The sequence below is a fragment of the Amblyomma americanum genome, chromosome 1 (assembly GCF_052857255.1).
Source record: "Amblyomma americanum isolate KBUSLIRL-KWMA chromosome 1, ASM5285725v1, whole genome shotgun sequence".
Lineage (NCBI taxonomy): Eukaryota > Metazoa > Arthropoda > Arachnida > Ixodida > Ixodidae > Amblyomma > Amblyomma americanum.
The window spans coordinates 107,664,510-107,677,745 of record NC_135497.1 but is presented as its reverse complement, the minus strand read 5'-3'; the positions used below and the strand labels follow the sequence as shown (position 1 = coordinate 107,677,745).

The 13,236-nt window shown below is 43.9% G+C and overlaps 1 protein-coding gene across 8 annotated transcripts in view; it reads right to left on the bottom strand.

The window, feature by feature from the left end:
- Positions 1–8,590, bottom strand: part of LOC144113417 (uncharacterized) — a 63,006-nt gene extending 54,416 nt beyond the window's left edge. For 5 of the 8 annotated variants that reach the window (XR_013310793.1, XM_077646487.1, XM_077646490.1 and 2 more), the window contains exons 1-4: positions 8,390–8,589; positions 4,451–4,488; positions 3,042–3,437; positions 2,199–2,515 (exon numbers count right to left, since the gene is read on the bottom strand). Coding sequence is in view for 7 of the 8 variants with exons in the window: in XM_077646487.1 (XP_077502613.1) it covers positions 2,199–2,515; positions 3,042–3,437; positions 4,451–4,468 (731 nt within the window). In the remaining variant the exon portion in view is untranslated. Of the gene's footprint in view, positions 1–2,198; positions 2,516–3,041; positions 3,438–4,450; positions 4,489–8,389 lie in introns of all 8 variants that reach the window. The other 3 variants (XM_077646485.1, XM_077646486.1, XM_077646489.1) reach the window with 1 other exon arrangement.
- Between the last annotated feature and the right edge of the window lie 4,646 nt (positions 8,591–13,236).

Genomic DNA, 13,236 nt, shown 5'->3' with positions numbered 1-13,236 from the left:
ATAAAATCACTGCTCCTTCATTCTAATTTACTAAAGCCCTTACGCCGGCCTGCCTCAAAAGCTGGAATGCAAAGAATAAAGAAGTGGCTAAAAAAATCACTGTTTTTGCACGTCTCACGTGACCTATAGCTAAAGTTTGAAGTCATAACGGCTGCTAGGGTGCTGAAATTGAAACAAACAGCAAGAGAAAGAATTATTTACCATGCATAGGCAAATTTCAAGTGGTGATTAATATTTACTAATGTCTTGTACATAATCACAAAACTAAATTTTGTGCCTGTAGTCCTCCAAAGGAGCTAACCCGGTTTTAGCCCTTTAAAGGGGCTATGAAACAGGCTCTAATAAAGTTGCGGTATGCCTGGGATGTTTTAAAGCATACCTCTTCATGAATATTGTTCAGCAAGAATTTTTTTTTTAATGCGCTTTGTAGAAGCCGAGTTATCTCTAGTCAAAATTTGAATTTCAGCGTGTTCGCGCCTTTCCCTCTCCTCTCGTCACTGTCTGCACACTGGAAGGTTGCCGCTCCTCCGCCGGCCCTAACTCCAGGGGCGTAGCTTCCCGACCCGCCGGAACTATGCGTCTTATTGGCCACGGCCATGGTAGCTGCCTGACGTCTGAAAGAATCTACCCAATTGCCTGCTCTCAACTTGTATATGCAGGTGCAAGCGACGAACGAGGGTGCGAGCATGAAAAAGTCGCCGGGAAGGGCTCGCCAACTTTCGCGCTTGATTGTGGGTTCTCTGCTACGTGCAGAAGTGTATTATTTTGCTCAGGTGTTCATGACGACACAATGCAGTGATTGAGAGTGTTGATGTGCTCTCCTCCAAAGGTGTTTCGGAGCCCCTTTAACCCCTCAACCATGAGCTGTACTCGTACTAATATCACCCATGACAGTCACACTCGTCTGGCCTGATACTGCACTGCATTCTACTACCAAAGAAGACTTACAGTCTGCAAGTACGTTGGTTGTAATTTTCAACACTACAGGGCGGTAGTTGTCTATGAAAAGCAGGTTTCGCACTTTAGCACATGTTTTAAGCCTGACAACAGTCATTTTTGGCAGAAATTTGGTGTTTTTGGAATGTTTTTCGAGGAATAATTTGAAGGTTAAAGGTTTAAAAGTGCGGTTATGCAAGAAGGAAGAGAACGAATATTGTTAAATAATTGGAGCGCCCCACATTGAAGAACTAGGCAACGCCTATATAAGCCAGAAATCCATAACTCCGTAGCTAAGGACAATGCGCATCTTTCCAGCACTTGATTATATGTAACAATAACCTAAAACACTGCCTTTAGTAGTGTTTTAACTCGGCTATTTGGTGTTTGAGGTTTTTTTTTTTATCTACAGGGTGTTCTGTATTTATCTGTCCGGGTTGCAAAAATTTCTCCTGCGCGAACTACTGGGTTTTTGGTAATAGGCACAGAGCACAGGGTAGCTTATGATAGTCTGTGTTTTGCAATAATAATTTAACATCAGAACTTGCCTAGATTGCCTAGAATCGGTGAAAAAGTCCAATCATCTGCGCGCAGAATATCGTCGAGGTGAGCGGAATAGCCGCTTTGAGAGGCTGTGCCATCTGGCAAACTGCGAGGCAACCAAATGTGCCTGCTTGGAGCTGGAGCAGGTCTTGCAGTACCCCAGCTGGTGCAGCCTTTCAAATCTGCTGCTCTGCTCGTCTTGATGAAAATTCTGCACGCAGACGACTGCAGTTATTCGCCGATTCCGGAGAATCCAGGCAAGTTCCAATGTTAAATTACTCATAAAAAAACACAGACTATCATAAAAAAAACACAGATCTTGTAGTCTGTAGATGAGCACAAATAGGCTAGTTTGCGCAGGATAATTTTTACAACCCACACGGATAAATACAGAACACCCTGTACATGCACTTTTTTTAATGAGGTTTTCATCCAATGGTTATGTTTTCGGCTGCCCTCTATAAATAGGAGTAGCACGTGATGCCTGGTATCAAATATAAGTGCTGATTTCCTATCGATAAAAGAGCAGCTGGGAGTCTAGGCTAAGTTTGTGCCAGCTTCCACTTGTCCTTCATTCTTTTTTTGCCCATACAACAAAACGAATCCCTCGTAATCTGCCCAGCGATATGGTCTGATGCACACATTCAAAATGACCACATGTAGCGTTCATATTTGACTAACCAGCAGTTGCACAAATCCTAATATCCAATCCCACATACCTGCACACACCGGCCCTCTTTTCTTCTACGGATTCCTTAAGTTCCCAGATTTCCAATTCTGTTCGTTGGATTACCTCTGTAGAAGCATAGTGGGTAGTCTTCAGCTGTTGGTAGTCCGACACAATGGCTGCTTTCTTCTCACAGGAGGCTGCAAGAGCTTTCTCGCAGGCAGACTGTTCTTTGTCAAGCTTCTCTGCTTCCCCAGCAATCGCGCCAAGCAAACCAGCCAACCTGTTCACCTCTGCAGTCCTAGCGCTACTCGCAGCTTTTGTCTCATGTAATATTTTCTTGGCCTCCAGTTGCTTCTTTTCCTTTTCCTGGGAGGAAGAAATCATAATGGCCAATTGGATGAGTACAACAAGCTTTGCACAAGTCCAACATTACACAAAAATCAAGCACTGATTGACACGTAGGCCTGGATATCAACCAAAACAACATTTGCCGATACACAAGCGCCTATTAAAGTGATAGAAATTAAAAAAATACAGGTTAACTGTGAATATGAATGGCTATGAACAGGAAAAATAACAATTTTCAAAGGCATTTATGACGCATTCAAAAGTAACAAGTTTAAAAGGCGGCAGCACATCTTATACTTGCTGTAGATGGCCGTACTCAAGCTTTGCACAAGTCCAACATTATACAAAAATCAAGCACTGATTGACACGTAGGCCTGGATATCAACCAAAACAACATTTGCCGATACACAAGCGCCTATTAAAGTGCATTATAGAAATTGGAAAAATACAGGTTAACTGTGAATATGAATGGCTATGAACAGGAAAAATAATGATTTTCAAAGGTATTTATGAAGCATAACAAGTTTCAAAGAGGGCAACACACCTTATACTTGCTGTAGATGGCCGTCATGCGCAGCCAGCTGTTCACTAGGATCTTCAAAAGCTTTCGAGTGCGTTTTGGCTTTGGGTTGGCCAAGTCCTGTAGGCCAATATCAGGAATTCCCAAACGACAAAAAAAGTCTTGCATCACTTTCACATAGTGGGACAGTGGCACTGAGCTCTCAATGTGTGTTGCTTCAGACGGCAGCAGGAAGCGGGGCACGGTCAATGCCTCCTGATTCAAGCCAAACGGGACTAAGGCTTCATGCAATATACTGATTATGAGGCCAGAGGCGGGGGCATCCAATTCCTGACGTGTGGCTCGAATGTTGAAGCACCTTTCCAACATCTCCACCAGAGGGTCCTGCTCATTATTGTTTCCCTTGGCTGTCGGTGCGAGCTATGAATGAACATCAGCATAAAACATGATCAGTTCATGGTACAAGGCTCAAAAGCATGCAGTTGTGCAAATAATTAGTGTTGAAATCTCTACCCAATTTGTAGCAGCTTTTGAACCCAAACAAGCAACAAAATAGACTCTCTAGCGCACTTAAAAGAATAAATACAGATGACTTTGGTCATTGTCACTTCAATATATAAATAAAAAATGAAAACCTGATTTGGCTGCACAAAACCTCGGTTCGTTCACAAGGTCACTGCAACAACTTTGTGGAAACAAATAGCTGAATTGTGACGTGCTTAAGGTCAAATGTTTGCAACTGCTATGTGTATTTCTCTAGTGCTTCTGCAATGCATTAAAATACAATAGCATGCAAGTGCTTCAATACAAAGCTTAAAAAGTAATTTTTTAAGTTTACAGTGCAGTGGTAGTAACTTCTTAAAATGCACTACAAATATTCACATTCTATTAAGCTCAATACTGCAGGATTCAAAGTTTTAAAGCCAGCTAAGCTATCAGGAAACTTTCGCATGGCAGAGCATGAAAACCATAAAAATATGCACATCCTTCCAGCACTTGATTACTTGTAACAACACCCTAAAACACTGCCTTTGGTAGTGTTTTAACTCGGCTGTTTGGTGTCTAAGAGCAGCTGGGAGTCTAGGCTAAGTTTGTGGAAGCTGACACAAACTCAGCCTAGACTCCCAGCTGCTCTTTTATTGAAATGAAATCAGCAGTTGTATTTGATACCACGCATCACATACTAGTCCTATTTATAGAGGGCAGCCGAAAACAAAAGCACTGGATGAAAACCTTATTAAAAAAAACCGCATACAGATAAAAAATGATCTGAACCACAGACATCAAGCAGCAGAGTTAAAACACTACCAAGGGCAGTGTTTTAGGGTGTTGTTACAAATATCAAGTGCTGGAAAGATGCGCATAACTAGAGAGCATACACTTCTGTTGAACAACAATTCAATACAAGCGCTATGCGCTATGCGATTACGCACCGATGCGCGGCATGCCATATCCTTTACAAGTGAGGCTCCTGCAAGAGACATAGAAAAATAAAATAAATGCATATTCAACATACCTTACCTACAATTCTAGCTATATCCAACAGCTCCACAGTGCGAGCCCTCAGATCAGCTTCAAACATTCACTGCAAGTTCTTTGCTGTTGTGTATCTAAGCACTTCTGCTCTACGTTGCATACCACACTTTATTTTAAGAAGGCAAAGTCAGCTTTAAGCAGCAAAACTGTTGCACTGGTGGCTGCTTCTTTAACCTGCAAGCACCAGTAGGATGTCCTTGGACAGCCTGCGATCCAGTCCAGCCAGGAGATGGCTTAGGATAGGTTCTTCAAGCAGGTCACAGTCACATAGAAGACAATCCAGTCAATCCCCAAACTTACAATGCTGACCCTGCATGTCGATGCAAAGGCATTCCATACTGTGTTTAGTTCTTACTCAATCTACTCTGTGCAGTGTGACAAGTTTTTTAAATATATAGCATTGAGCTTGGAAACAATGTTCTGGAAGAGAACGTCCAAAGATGCCTTAAAGGGACACTGAGGAGAAATTGAAGTTGGCTTGTATCCATAGAATAGCAGCTCCTGATCACAAAAAAGCCACTCTTCCCGAAAATAAAGCTCTTGTAATGTAGGAAATAGCAAGAACCAAAATACAGGTATCGCCGCCACAGGCCAATCTCGCAAGTACAAGCGTGATGACTTCCTAGGACAAGAGGCGCCACCTTGGAGGAATTTTCTTTACTTCATGGACGTCACGAATCTCTGAGGCTTGCAAAGGAAGGTTGCACACCGCACCGCTAGCCAGAAGAAATCACGGAGTCTGTGCTTACGTCACGATTCATGTTACTCCGTTCTGTGACGTCATAAGAGTTCCCTGAGTTTGAATCAGAGGGGCGGGAAAAACTTTTTCAACTTCGAATCCAAATTTCTTTGAAATAAGTGCATCTTTGCGCGCGGACAAGCGGCAACAAAACCATGAAATGCCGAACTATCAGATTTTGCTAACAAAAAAAAATTGATAGAGTTCTCCTTAGTGTCCCTTTAAGGAGAGACACAGGTCTGAACACTTTTGTTATTAAAGATATTGTAATGACATTAGGCGCACATGTTTTTTCTTCCTGTTTTAAAAAATATAATTAGTTTTAGAATATCTCAATTAGTCCTCATATTATGGAAAAATAAGTAAATCCTAATTAGTTGAATCCTTACGGCCGTTAAGACACTTTGTTTCTACATTTTTTAGTTTCGATTGAAATTGGGCTGTAGCCAAAGACCTGCCATCTGGAGCTATGCTAATTATATTGTTATTGAAGTACATCATCATATAAAAATGTCAGCTTTTGTCCAAGCACCACAATTATGAAGTATAGTTAGGTGACATTATGGTTCACAAAATTTGAAATGTTTGACTCAGCCAAACAAAAACTACATAGCTCCACAGTTTAATTCTTTCTGAATTCTATGGTATAAAATTAATTGAAATCACACCATAAAAACCTAATAAAAAGTTCCGTAAGGTTAGTCATGTCGGCAAAAAAACACGAAGCTGAGAAAACTGCATTTGAAGTGCGCGCGCCAGCCATTCAGAAATCGTCGTAGAGGCCTCAATAAACAGCGGATTGTGTATGTTCCAAAATATTTCAGAGCAGTGAGTAATACCAGGTAGGGGATAAGGCGCCCAGCTTTCAAACAAAACAAAGATGACAGCCATTGGGGACGTGGTCGTGGGAAGTGACAGGTGGAAAGTCCTCCTGCATTTCGCTCCGAAATCATCATTTCCGGGCTTCATAGACGCGAAATATATATAGAAATTTTAGTAGTTGGAGGTCAAATTTAGACCTTGAAACTTTTTAGGGAGGAACTTTAGAGTGTACTGATCCTGAATAAGCCATTTTTGTAAAATCGAAATTTTTGCATTTTTTTACCATGTCTCCCCTTAAGTGCACAGAGCTAACACAGCTGGGAATACGCATCAGTACCACATATGCTATGAAGGAGGGCCTCATTTCATGTCATGAGACGATGTCGTGCACTTGGAAGTATACCTGGAGGCATTCTAAGACATAACAGGCTTGACAGATGAGAATTCACCGACCATGGCTGCCGCACTGCCGTTAACGGCCGTGCAAACTGTAGCAGATCCAGAAGTTTTAACACGACTGCGTTAGAGTGGACGTTCAGAGGAAAAGCCATGCACATTGTCACGCTAATTCAAGATTGGTCAAGAGGGTTGCAACATCCCATGTTGAGCTCTAGAATGAAAATCGATAAAATTCAAATTAAACTGTAACTATGAGATCATAGCATGACTGAAATGTCATTGTGACACAAGGATGTAAAGCAAATTAACAGCGCTGAAAAGAAAATTGGGGTAATTATTTGGGAATCGAACCCATGACCTTCAAGTTTCGAATTATGCACTCTACCCCTAAGGCCACTGAGGCACATTGGTTCAACTTGGTTATAGAAAGACCTTGTGTGTCTTGTGATTCACATGGTCAGGTATGTTTACTGATGTATGCTAATTCATGTGTGATCAGAAACGAAAACTAATTAAGAAAGTAGCAAATAAGGTGGAGCTTAAGTGTCCCCCTAATTGTCCCACTGCACTTGCACGCTCAGAACTGTGGGGATCCCATCCTCGTCGCCAGTGAACTGTTCTACTGCTCGAGTCTGAAGCAAAACTGTACATAGGAACCAAAGCATACAAGAGCAGTGCAGACAGTCATGTGAGAAGTGTAGAAATGCAGAGAGATCAGTGCCCTCAGGTATATGGTTCTACACACTGATAGCAAGAAGCCTTCAGCAGCAGAGTAGGCAGGATAAGGTGTTGAGTGAAAGCGGCACTCAGGAGTGGCAGTAGTGCGGTACACAAAGTAGAGCAGCAGTGCTATGATACACAACATTTACCAAGCACTGAAATCCCAGGAAACAAGCATTTTGTCATTACATCTCACAAATATAGCTATCATACACTGGATATATAACTTCACACTTAGGAGCTGAATATTATAGCTGCCAAGCCTGCAAAAGGAATATGCTGTGTGGGAATATATGCAAGGGTGCTGCATGGCCAGTGCTCCATTTGCATGCCACTCCATATTGCATTTATATGAAGGGAAGCAAAAATAAATGAAAAACACTGCAGAAGTTCCACGTAGTAAGCCATCATTCCACTCACATTTATTACTTTCAGTGCAACATACTGCATTTGCCTTGTTACTAAACATAAAAAATGGGCCCACACGGTTTTGTCCTCATGGAAGATCTGGTCGGAGCGACACATTTTTTTTTTTTCTAAAGCCTGCAATGTCTTGGAAATACAGAACACAGTAGCCGCGCAACTCGCAGCCCACAACACTTTCATCCCGACACCGCCAAAAGTCAACCTAAGTGAATCGATCAACCCAATTACTGCCAAACAACGGTCGAAAGTTGGCGGACACGGCTCCGCAAAATTTATAAACGGCAACCATAGTTCTCGTCCGCTGGTTTCGGGAAACAAATGTGCAAGTCTAGGCAAGGCAAAGCTCAAATTTATGAACAGGCAAACGGAGGCTGAATGAAACCAAGTCGTAGGCGGTTACAATTAACACCAGCTACTACGCGTTATGCGATGATCCCCAAATTCACTCGAAGTTCGCGTTTCATGTGAGATATTCCACAATTATACGTTTTTTTTCTAGTCTGTGCGTTTGTAGAGAAGGGGGTTTTTATTCAAAAACAGGCTTCAGAATTTAGGCACTGAGTCGCATGGACTACTGCTGACGCAAACGAATACAACCACCTCGGGTGCCTGAGATTACAAAACTGGTCTGCTCACCACCCTTCAACGGTAGACCTAGACACTAATAAAAGCGCAAAACACTTCCTCTCACAACAAGATAACAAATGAAATTGCAATACACAACTCGTACCACAGAAGCGAGGCTAGCTTTACGGCTGGTTCTTGAGCTCCGTCGTCGCTGTGGGTCTGTCACTGCTTGGCTGGTTGTTTTGCGCGCCGACGGCACCTTGACCTTGGCGCCTTCGCGCCTTGGGCCCTTGGGCTTCCTTCGCCGCCTTTGTGGCGCCGTTAGCCGTTAGCCGGTTAGCCCGTTGGCAACCAGTTGGCGCTGTCGTCGGGGGATGCGATGATGATGATGTTGATAAAGCATGGGTCGCATCCCCGGAGCAAGTTTTTCAACTGTCCTTATCTAAAAACATTGGTCTAATCGTCACTGCCGTTTCGTGAACCGCCGGTCCGTTTTGAATCTGACAGCGCTAATTTGGACAATTTTTGGACGAAGGGCAGGGCAAAAAAGTGGACGAGCGCTTCGTCTCTTGTTCAAAAATTGACCGCGGCGGCTGCGTTTTAATGGAGTTGAAACGCAAAAGGCGCCCGTGTTACAGTGGCTGGCCACTGTACCCGTGTGCTGTGCGATGTCAGTGCACGTTAAAGATCCCCAGGTCACAGTGTTCTAGAAGGAGTTGTAGTGGCAAGAGCGAAGCGTGTTTTGATGGAAGGCGCTGAAGCAAAGAAGGCGGTTGGCCGCGCGCGGCGCTGGCGTCGAATACTGGAGAAAAAAAGCCGGCCGTCTGCGTTGCTGCGTCGTTGCATTCAGCGAGTTTGAGCGTTGTCGTTTCCGGAAAGGGTGGCGCTTTAAGCTCGTTGGGATAATAAAAGCGGGTAAGCGCGTCCCTCGGAGACATAAACATATACAAAGTCTACAAAACGTGGGTTCCACTCCACATCCAGCCGACCGCGAACATTTCGCCTGAGCGGGGCACCCTGAGGATGCATTGCCAACCAAAGGCACGTAGAGCAAAAAACCATCTGGGCAAGGAAAGTGCAATGCAGAGCAAGTAGGCGGCCAGCGAGCACAGGCAAAGTTGAATTACAAGCGATGAGCAGTGACGCTCGAGGAGGAGGTGAAAGAAGATTGGCTAAATTAAATGGAGGTGAAACCACTCGGCAATAGCACGAAACGACGATAAAGCAAGAATTAAAGGGGGTGGACGAAGAGTCAGAGGAACGAACGGAGGTGTTGGAGAAGATAAAGTGAAACGTTTGGATCGGTTTTATGGGGTTCAACCTGGGGTTAAGTAACCGGAGTCGCTATTGGGACAACTAAGTGACTCGGGTTACGAAGGACGCCGTAGCCACTCAGGATAATTCGAACCCCTGGGGTACGTTCTTTAATGTGCACTGACATCGCACAGTACACGCGCGTGCCTAGCACTTCGCCTCCATCTAAATATGCGACCGCTGTGGCCGGGATCCAACCCGAATCTTTCAGGCCAGAAGCCGAGCGCGCACTACAATTGATCAGTCATCACGGCGGCGAAAGAAAAGGGAAGCGCTAAAAAAACAATAAATCAAGTGCTCATTAAGCAGAAAAAAGAAGGCAATAAATAAAGCTATGCGCAGAGACAAACAGATTAGATTAGATTACGTCCGCCGACGCGGACAGTAACGACATTTCCCTATAATTTCTGTGAGAATGAGAAAGGGCTCGCTGATGCGGCAGAAGTAATTTGAACGGTTTCAGTTATATTTTTTGGTAAGCCGGCCACTATTCGTGATCACTGCAGAGCAGCTCTCAAAGACTGGCAGGCAGCCGCACTCCCTGCAGTGACAAAGCGTCCGCCACAGGACCTTTGAATCACTCTTTCCATCCCTTGCATGAGCACCAGTACAAAGTGGAAACGGGGCAGTTTTCTGCATATATGTATCATGTGAGCATAACAGCTGTTATTTTATTAGTGAATATGTACCATCTGAGAATGTACGCTCAAGCCCGAAATGAATGCTCTATTAAAAGCGGAAGTAAGTTGCGTTGTTACCTGCATCAAAATTAGCATTTTATAATTCTAAAATTGCATTTATTTGGCTTGTGGTTACGTTAAACTAAAATTTGAAAAAGTCATAATTCTAAGACTAGACAGGACCGACGTGTAACTCAATTATAATATGTTGCATTAATTAATTAGTAGTGAAAAACAAAGCTTTGAGAAGCGAGTATTAGCTGGAAGAACCAGTAACAGTATGGGTTGGCCATTATAATCAATAGCGTTAAACCTATTTAAGTGAACTTGAACAAAGAATAAGCACTGATACCATGGGTAGAAAATCACGCACTATAAGGCGATTTGCATGAATGCATGATTAATGGCCTTCATTAAATAGTGGGCGTACTCATATTCCCATGCAGCTGGTGCTACATCCGCCCGTTCCATTAGCCATGAAATGTCCAACAATAGGGTAGCTGTAAAATCTCCTAGTAGCGTTATAAGAACGCCTTGAGGGCATTATATTTTAATAGCTTTATAAAATTTTCACGAATACAACTGCACTCATAACGGCGGTGAATTATTGCATAGGAAAAAAATCATGATCCGGTATCCTGTGACACCTGTGTTGTGAACCTCAACGAGTGAGCGAAACAGTAAAAGGCACTTGCAGACTCATCGTTCAAGCGCTATCCCATTCCGTCTGGAAGATATTCCACCTGCCCTTGAAAAACAAAACCCCGGAAAACCAAGATTGGCAGTTGCCTTTTTTTCAAATAGAACAAACCTGCAGCCAAAAGTTGTAGGTTATGGTTTTACCATTCCAAGGACTACCCAGGATATCCTACGGGGTGGCGTATGTCGAAGGGGGAGTTAATTTTTGGGCATTGCTCCTCTTCAAGACAAAATAAAACGAACAAATTGCGGCATTGAGACAGCGATATATTGGTTTCACATAACGCAACGCAAAGATTAAGCTGCTTAGGTGCTTGTGAGCGAACAAAATCAATTCCTCCAGTGACAGAAAGGAGCGCCGGGAAAATTTTCGAGGTAGCGGCCGCCATCCCTAGCCTCCCGTTGGAGCCGTCATTGAAACACACTCTGATTTCCCTTTGAAAGGTTAAAAATAACTATACATTCGTTTTTTGGGTCTTCTTTGGCAACCAAGCGGCGATGCATTAAAAAAATGGGATACTTATGTGATAAAAAACAGCGCGACTGTCTTGTCGGCCCCTCGATCGTAGCCGCGCAGCGCGTACCGACGACGCGCTGTTTCTGCTCCAGGAGTCTACGCCAGCGCCGCGCCGCGGCAACCGCGGGGAAAGCGCCGCTTTTGAAACTACAAAAACTTCTAGGACACTGTACCCAGGTGGTCGAAAGTATTGCGGAACCCTTCACTGCCTATAACGTTGTCCCTACAGCATCTTCCTTTCTTTTTTCATGCTTTTTTCACTCTCTCCTTTATTCCTTTCTTACGGCGCGGTTCGGGTCTCCACCGAGATATATGAGAGAGTTACTACGCCATTTCCTTTCCTCAAAACCAATCTTCAATTTCCAAAACACTGAAGTTGAAGCTAAACGCAAAGACGCCCGTGTGCTGTGCGATGTAAAGGCGCGTTAAAGATCCCCAGGTGGTCAAAATTATTCCGGAGCCCTCCACTACGGCACCTCTTCTTCATTTCTTCTTTCACTCCCTCCTTTATCCCTTCCCTTACGGCGCGGTTCAGGTGTCCAACGATATATGAGACAGATACTGCGCCATTTCCTTTCTCCCAAAAAATCAATTATTATTATTATTAGCCCTCCACTACGGCACCTCTTTCTTAACTTCTCTCAGTTCTTCGAACCCGACCGCGGCGGCTGCGTTTTTATGGAGGAAAAACGCTAAGGCGCCCGTGTGCTGTGCGATGTCAGTGCACGTTAAAGATCCCCAGGTGGTCGAAATTATTCCGGAGCCCTCCACTACAGCACCTAATTCTTCCTTTCTTCTTTCACTCCCTCCTTTATCCCTTCCCTTACGGCGCGGTTCAGGTGTCCAAAGATATATGAGACAGATACTGCGCCATTTCCTTTCCCCAAAAACCAATTATTATTATTATTATCTCAGTTCCTCTTTTATCCCTTCCCTTGCACCGCGGTTCAGGTGTCCACCGAGATGTGAGACATGTACTGCGCCATTTCCGATCTTTAGCTCAAAGGCAGGACGCTGACGTAAACATATAGAAATTCAAGATTAAGAATTGATCAAACGTAAGATCGGCGCAATTTATATGATACCCGCTGCTGTGGCTCAGTGGTTAGGGCGCTCGGCTACTGATCCGGAGTTCCCGGGTTCGAACCCGACCGCGGCGGCTGCGTTTTTATGGAGGCAAAACGCTAAGGCGCCCGTGTGCTGTGCGATGTCAGTGCACGTTAAAGATCTTCAGGTAATCGAAATTATTCCGGAGCCCTCCACTACGGCACCTCTTTCTTCCTTTCTTCTTTCACTCCCTCCTTTATCCCTTCCCTTACGGCGCGGTTCAGGTGTCCAACGATATATGAGCCAGATACTGCGCTATTTCCTTTCCCCCCAAAACCAATTATTTTGCTTCAACGATCTCTACGTCGACAATTACGTTTTTGCATCATGCACGGCTCTACTCAGTAAGTACCGTTGTCAAACTAGCTATGATACAAAAGTTACCATAATACGCAAGCTCTGTGTGCAGTTACACCGCAAATGAGCCAGCGGTTGAGGTGTGAAAATTTTTGAAAGTCTTCACGATAAAAACGCACAATACGGTATGAGACAGATACTGCGCCATTTCCTTCCCCAAAAACCAATTATCACAATTTATATGCAAAATTGAATAATTGGTTGGTTTTTTGGGGAAAAGAAATGGCGCAGTATCTGTATCATATATCTTTGGACACCTGAACCGCACCGTAAGGGATGGGATAAAGGAGGGAGTGAAAGAAGAAAGGAAGAATAGGTGCCGTAGTGGAGGGCTAC